At 39.9% G+C, this 7,076-nt stretch overlaps 2 protein-coding genes across 3 annotated transcripts in view; one reads left to right on the top strand and one right to left on the bottom strand.

Annotated features, from left to right (window-relative positions):
• vstm5 (V-set and transmembrane domain containing 5) overlaps positions 1-2,422 on the top strand; it is a 10,343-nt gene extending 7,921 nt beyond the window's left edge. Inside the window, exon 3 of one of the 2 annotated variants that reach the window (XM_010787113.1) lies at positions 1,949-2,422. In XM_010787113.1, coding sequence (XP_010785415.1) covers positions 1,949-1,980 — 32 coding nt within the window. In that variant the 3' untranslated portion in view covers positions 1,981-2,422. The remainder of the gene's footprint in view (positions 1-1,948) is intronic. The other variant, XM_010787112.1, reaches the window with a different exon arrangement.
• A 117-nt stretch (positions 2,423-2,539) lies between these two features.
• Positions 2,540-6,442, bottom strand: LOC104959246 (mediator of RNA polymerase II transcription subunit 17-like; the record flags this gene model as incomplete). Its single annotated transcript, XM_010787115.1, has 3 exons — positions 2,540-2,923; positions 5,404-5,563; positions 6,325-6,442. Coding segments are annotated over 3 exons (487 nt in total), but the record flags the coding sequence as incomplete, so codon positions are not given.
• Between the last annotated feature and the right edge of the window lie 634 nt (positions 6,443-7,076).

The following is a 7,076-nucleotide window of genomic DNA, read 5'->3' as shown; positions in this document are numbered from 1 at the left end:
AGTAGGCTATTCTTTTTTTAAGACTGAATAATACCTTTGAAGAACAATCATTAAACTAGTGTGTATATTACAATACAAAGGAATCTATCCTAGCATGCCATCAAGCATTAAAAAGTAGCGCTAGGCTAGTTGTACAGTACAGATGAGTTAACACAGAACACTACAAAAAAAAACTAAGTACAGTCAACATGTCACATAATGAAATGTTAGTATATCCCAAAATTCAATTAAATATTAAATGAAATATTTATCACATATTTATTTGACAATTCAAAAGAGTTCGATATTTCAGCAACTTACCTCTGGAACTAATCGACGCGCCGTAATGTAAGTGAATGATGTCCAACGCAATAGTCCACTTAGCTTAGGAACCTTCCTAACCGAGTGAAATGACCCGGAAGTCCCTCAGTGGCAGCCATGATAAGTGCCGTTCGAATTCTCTAGAATGAAAGGAAAGGAGGTTTCAAACTTCCTTTATAACCTCCTTTAGCTTAGGAACCACTGGACCTCCCTTACCGAAAGGAGAGGAGAAAATGCTGCCCCACAATGCCTTGCAGCCGCAGCATTTGCCGTCACACAACAGTCGGCCGTTCACGGAAACAAACGATTATGACGGAGAAATTATATCATGAAAGTTACGGTGCTTATTAAGCATTTTAAAACGTATGTGGTAAGTTGCCAAAGTGCTTTGTTTTGAACGTTCATCAGTATTATAATCAAAAAGAGAAATATGAACGTTAGTTTTTATTGAAATGATCAAATAAAGTCAACATTTCACAGTCTTTACTGAGCTGTGTGGGGTTTGTTCAACTTTTAAAAGATGTTTGAATGGTGATGTACACAGTGATAGATGTTAAGGACTAACGTTTATAATAAATACATTTGTATTGATTTTAAGATATTTTCATAGTTCATACAATCATACGTAGGCTATTGGGATCATTTGTATTAATGTGGACCGGAGGGAGAGGGTGACGAGCATAAGTTTCACTTTCATTTTTTATTTCAATTCCAACTTTGGTCATGAAGAATATGTTTCTCTGTTGTCCACGTTCATAAAGCAAAGTAACAGCATCAGAGCACGGTGCATACAGAGTCTCAGATGAGTCCGTCGTTCTTATTAAACATCCATGTTGTAGTCCGCTGTAGAGAAAACTGTAGTTTCCATAGTTTCCCCACAGCAGCAGACGCACAAAATGACGTCCGCTTGCGCGTCATAAAAACGTCGGATAGTGAAAATGCATTCGGATTCTCTAAAGTACCGCAGTCGCTTCTCCTAAGTCCTTTTGAATTCTCCTATCCACTATCCCTTAACCCCGTGACGTTTCACTCAGAGGTCAAGGAATAGGAGATAGGGTTAGAATTTAGGAGCTGATTTTTGGATTATCGGAACGCAACCCAGGGCAAATAATTGCAAGTCTCTTCAGTGCGCATGTCACAAAACGAGATACATTGTGGGACATGTAGTTTATGGGCAACCTGATTCTGTAAAGTGGCATGGAACTGTATAATAAACGTATTATATTCTTTGTAAATTCTTGTGGGGCCACATAAAATGAAGTTGCGGGCCGGATTTGGCCCCCAGCCTTGAGTTTGACAACCCTGCTCTAAGGAGTCATAAAGTCCAGAAAGGGTTTCCATGTTCTAATAAAGGTTTGAGAGGAGCTTTTGAGTGTGAACCTCATTTTCTCTAACTGTAAGAAGAACTTCAATTATTTTTAAACCGAGATATATGCTGGATCCTTTGGCTGGATCTTGATTCTATATAGATTATGAGTTGAGTTTACATTCTGCTGCCTCAGTGTGTGAAAGGGATGAATATGGCTTGATTGGCGTGAGTGTGGGTGAAAGTGATGTATTGTGTCTAAGTGTGGGTGTGTTAAAGTGACAAAGGTCTAATATAGCGCTGTTCTGTATGAAGTGTTAAGTTGTTTGTCCTTTCATGCAGAAAATGATGCGACAGAGCTGCAGCCTCTTTGATGGACGTCTGTGCACCGCCGGAGGAAACTACACACTGTTCACTTAACACAAGAGTTATTTTTAAAGTAAGATGTAAATAAAATGTATCTTATTTTTTTCTGTTGAACACCTTACTTACACAGAGGAAGGCAGTTTAATTATGAAAACTGTGTACCATGTTTACATTTGTATTGAATGCACATGCTTTACAGCTGATAACACTGGATGAATGTAAATATATCCCTCATAATATTGGAAAACAATACATACTGTATTTATTGTCTAAACAAGTGAATTGTGTGGTTTTCTTTTCATCGTGGCTTTTTCACACAATCATACAAACCAGGTATCAGACCTAAAAAATAAAGAAAATATTTAATAGATAATACATCTGATGAAAGGGAGTAAAAAGTATTTTTCTCCAAAATGCTGTTGCTCATATTAGATTATTGATACTGTAAAGATAAGGACCACAAACACATTCCTCACAGTGAACTAAGTTAACCATACCTCTTTAAATCACATCTAATTCATAGCTTCATTCTTATGATATTTTGACAAATCAACACAAACACATGGACAGACTTAACCTTTTATTTTGTATGAAATAGTGTGACGCACACCTCACGTTAACTGAAACCGAGAGGGCAGCAGAAACTAGGTGAAAAGGAAACAATGGCAGTATTGAAAGTCCAAGGATTGGGTAAAAAAAAAGTGTAAGGGAGTGTACAAGTCTATGAAGAGTGTGACAGTATCTAGGGGCAGGGGGTCAGTGCCGCCATGAGGAGCTCCATCTTGTACACAAAGTTGCGGCCCTCCATCTTGCTCCAGTGGACCTCCTTGCTGGGCCCTCGGAGGTGGCTCCACTTGGGGTCCTGGATGACGTCGCTCTTGGGCAGCTCTTTAGTCTGGCTGCGGGGGAACTGGACCAAAACTTTGCACCCGCTCTCTGGGCCGTTACGCACTGAATGGAAAACAGATACACATATGTTAATACTGGCATACTTGGTGGTAATGTGAGATAATGAGAACATTCAGTATCACTGTCCTGGGATACTGTTATAGATAACAACCCTTCGTAAGTTCTTTTGAGGTGAGGTGATGTGATTTTCTCTCAATGATCCTTCGACTTGTTTCAACCCGTCAGTCTGGTCTCATGTGATTTAAGAGCTGAGACTGGGTGTGGCCTAGTTGCATTAAGCAAGAGCAATGCATGAGTTGCTTCACCTGCTCAGGAAAAAGGAAAAGTGTGTAAGCCTTTTTGTTCAAACTGCAACAGGTCTCATCTCTGCTGCTTTGAATTCTGGTCAATTACGGCTAATTGTGACTTACATATATTTGTTTAATTCTCATGCATTTCTTCCCCTGTGACTGTTTAATGACAGCACATTTGAGTTTTGAAAATGACTATCTTGTTGTTTGGTTCAGAGATACCAATATGGAAATCCAATAAAACTGATAAGTCAACATTATTAAGCCATCAAGCTAGTTAGTTAAGCTTGATCTCTGGCAAGTTATCAAAGCTTTACCTGTAAGATGATTTAAACAAATCAGATTATCATTTATTCAGAAAGAGAGGTTAACTTCCTATGTGGATGTTTACAACACTCTTCTCTAGGGCTGCCCCCAATTAGTCGACTAAACGTTAACCGGCCAGAAAACCCCTCACCCTTCATTCAGAGCCGTGCCTGGTCCCTAAGGTAACTGTCAGTCAGGATACAAAGTGTGGGATCTCTCTGAGCGCGTAAAGGGCGACCTCCACAAGGTGACAGGAAAAAAAGTCTCCTCCATATCCTGCCATCAGAGCTTCATTATCCCCGAGTGTTACTTTCTGAGACTGAGGAAAACCAGCAGCAGTGAGTCAGGCAGTAGCCAAGCTTTGTATCAACATATAGACCAGGGGTCTGTAACCTTTTTGACCAAAAGAGCCATTTTGCTCCTTTTTCCCAAATCATTTTTTGTCTGGAGCCGCAAAACATATTTCATAGCTTGATAGCTAATAAAGTTGTATTTATTGTTATATCAGACAAAAACTACAGTTTTTTTTGCATTTATTAGGCTATTTATTACATTATATAAAACTGTTAACCTCTAATAAGAAACAAAGAACTCCTATAAGGAGAATTACAAATAATACACAGGCCTACTTTAAAATATACACATTTGAAGGAAAAAAAATATTATTAAAATGTGCCCACTTTGAAATAAATAAAACATATAGCTGCACCCTAAAAAGAGTTAAAGGTAGGGTAGGTAAGAATGGAGAAACCAGCTCGAGTGCGCTGGAATTTGAAAATACACAACCGGAAAAAATAGTAGCCTCTTCCTTCAGACACACGAGATAAGTTTGTGCACAGATGGAAGGCTGACAGGCAGGTAGGCCATCCAGTTATTTTAGCCGGGCCGGCTAAAATGATTGGTCGTGCTTTTTACAGCGCTACGGCTTCCAGAGATTAATTTTTGTATGTATTTATTGTCAAAGCATTTAATATATTCATTGCTATCGGGACGTTAGGAGCATTCCATGGAATATAACAAAAAGTGTTTTCTGAAATAAATTACATACCCCATTGAATTATGACTGAAGATCGTCAGCTGTCTTCCTCTCCCTTGTTGTTCCTTGATATGTAAAGGCTGCAGCACCGTTGACAACTTCTCTCTACATATCAAACATACCGGTAAACCAGCATCGTTTGCTGTGAAAACAGATAACTCTGTCCACGCAGAATTAAATCCTGTGTTCCTCCGGTACTTTTCTTTGATTTATCCATAGTTCGCTCATCGAGCCGGGGGTCCCCGCGCGAGCGCCTCCAAGAAAAGGCGCTCGCGCGGGACCGTAGCAGGATGTGACGCATATTTTAGTTGACCTAATTAAAACCGTTTTTTTTTTTATTTATGTGTCACAGTATCACCTCAAAATACGAAACATTTTCAACCGTGCAACAAAATATAAATAGTCCTACAAATACTTTTATTTTATTTCCTTCTTATTTTTGTCTAAGCTCAAGGGAGCCAGAGCAGAGGGCTTAAAGGGCCGCGGGTTGCCGACCCCTGATATAGACCTATAATATATAATCATTATGACCTCAGAACCCAATAAATTAAGTCTTTCATTTCATGATGAGGGCGTAATGTGCGGAGGTATTTTTGGAGTAAATGCTCAGTGTGTGTGTGTCCTCGCTGCTTGTTCCGACATATTAAGAATCCTTATCGGAGCTTCTGCCGTTTATCCCGCTAAGGTTCATTACTACAGTTTTATTTTATATTTTATGAGAAGCACAACGTACCATGCCTTTGAAACTGAGATCATTTTTGGAGACAAAATGTATAAATAATATCAATAATCATAATATAAATGCGATGATTAGTCGACTAATCGCCTGAATCGCCGACAATTGGTTAACTAGAAACATTTTTAGTCGGGGGCAGCGCTACTTGTCTCACCTGAGATGGCGTACTCTCCGTTGGGAGAGGCGACGGTGACAGCCGAGGCGTTCCCGATGCTCTCCACCGGGCCCAGGCCCACGTGGTTACTGAAGCTGAGGACCTGCCAGCCCATCACTTTGGCCAGCTGCTGCACTGCATGCACCTGATGCTGAGACATCTGGGGACAACGACATTACTGCTGCATTCATGTGTGTGTAGCATTCTGTTCTAGAGATTTAAGGTTGTGCTCCTTTTCATTCTTTTATACACTATATAGCACTGTTGTCCTGGGAGAACTCAATTTTACAATATCTCTAAAAGTCAAACAGCCCTATTTAGAGCTTTGTAATGATGTATTTATCAGCTAATCCAAGAGGCTTTTTAAATAGTGTATTTAGCTATAGATAATTAAGGGGATAATTCACAAAAAAGAAATAAAGACTTTCAAGTTGAAAATCACCATATTTTCTGATATAAGGTTTCCACTAGTCATGCTTTCTGAAAAGTAACTAAAGCTGTCAGATAAATGTAGTGGAGTAAAGAGTACAATATTTCCCTCTGAGGTGTGGAGAAGATATATAAGCTTGCATAAAACACGTAGTTACTGTACCTTGAATTTATCCTAAACGGATTTTCAACACGCTGTGAATCATTAGAATGGGATGTATATTGAAATAAACACATATACAAATGTTTAACTTCCGCCCATGTTGCCAGATCTGTCGCTCGAACAAAATCGAGCCAGATGACCTGAAAACCGACTTTAGCAAAGGAGTGGGAGGCTCTGTGCTCCAGCAAAATAGACGGAAGTTAAACATTTCTCATTTACTTATGTACTATGCACTGGAGTAGTTACAGTTACATTCCACAACTGATTATTACTAGTACCAGGTAACAATCAGACTATGTGTACCTCAGGGTCCACACACACAGACACACCTGTGAGAGCAGGAAGTCTTGCAGCTCCTGCTCCTGGTGCGACAGAGTGACCACCCGTCCATCTCTGTGCACCACCCTGATCTGCTCCACACCAATGTTCAGCTGCAGCTGGATGGACCTAAACACACAGACAAGTGTTTAAGTTATGATTTGAGCATTATGTCAGTGCATAAAAGGCATTTAATAGGCTTTATATTCTATGACAGCCACAGTAAATACCTACTTCACACCCATGCATTCAAAATAACAGCTTTCCATCAACAAATTAAGTTTTAAGTATAAGTGATTAACTTCTTTGTGGAAAAAAGGGAAATGAATGGTTATTGTATCGGCTTAAAAACATCCATGATAGGCATCCCCAAAATAAATTGGTTCCTAAAAAGGAGACAACTTTTGGGATGACGTTAGGGGTGGGCGATATGACGATGTATATCGTCGAGACGATATTAGGTCCCCACGATATGCCTTTTCAGAGATATCATATCTATCGTGATACAGAGAGTCACTCAGTCATAGAATGTGAGTGCTGCGAGTGCACCAGGGTAGGATTTTCACGTCGGCCACGTCTGGCCGTGAACCCCCGAAAATAATTGTACGTCCTACGGCCACCATGGCCTGTGTGCCCCTGATACTGTTAAAATCTCGAAGTTTCTTTAAAAGCGTCAGAACAGTGGTTTCTGAACTGCATTATGCTGCGTTCACAACGGACGTGATGCGAATATTCTCACCCTAACCGCTGGAGTTTCACCGTG

This window comes from Notothenia coriiceps, unplaced genomic scaffold (assembly GCF_000735185.1).
Source record: "Notothenia coriiceps isolate Sejong01 unplaced genomic scaffold, NC01 NC01_scaffold00030119, whole genome shotgun sequence".
In the NCBI taxonomy this organism is placed as follows: Eukaryota; Metazoa; Chordata; class Actinopteri; order Perciformes; family Nototheniidae; genus Notothenia; species Notothenia coriiceps.
Note: the sequence above shows the minus strand (reverse complement) of the source record. Positions and strands in the feature narration are given on the sequence as shown.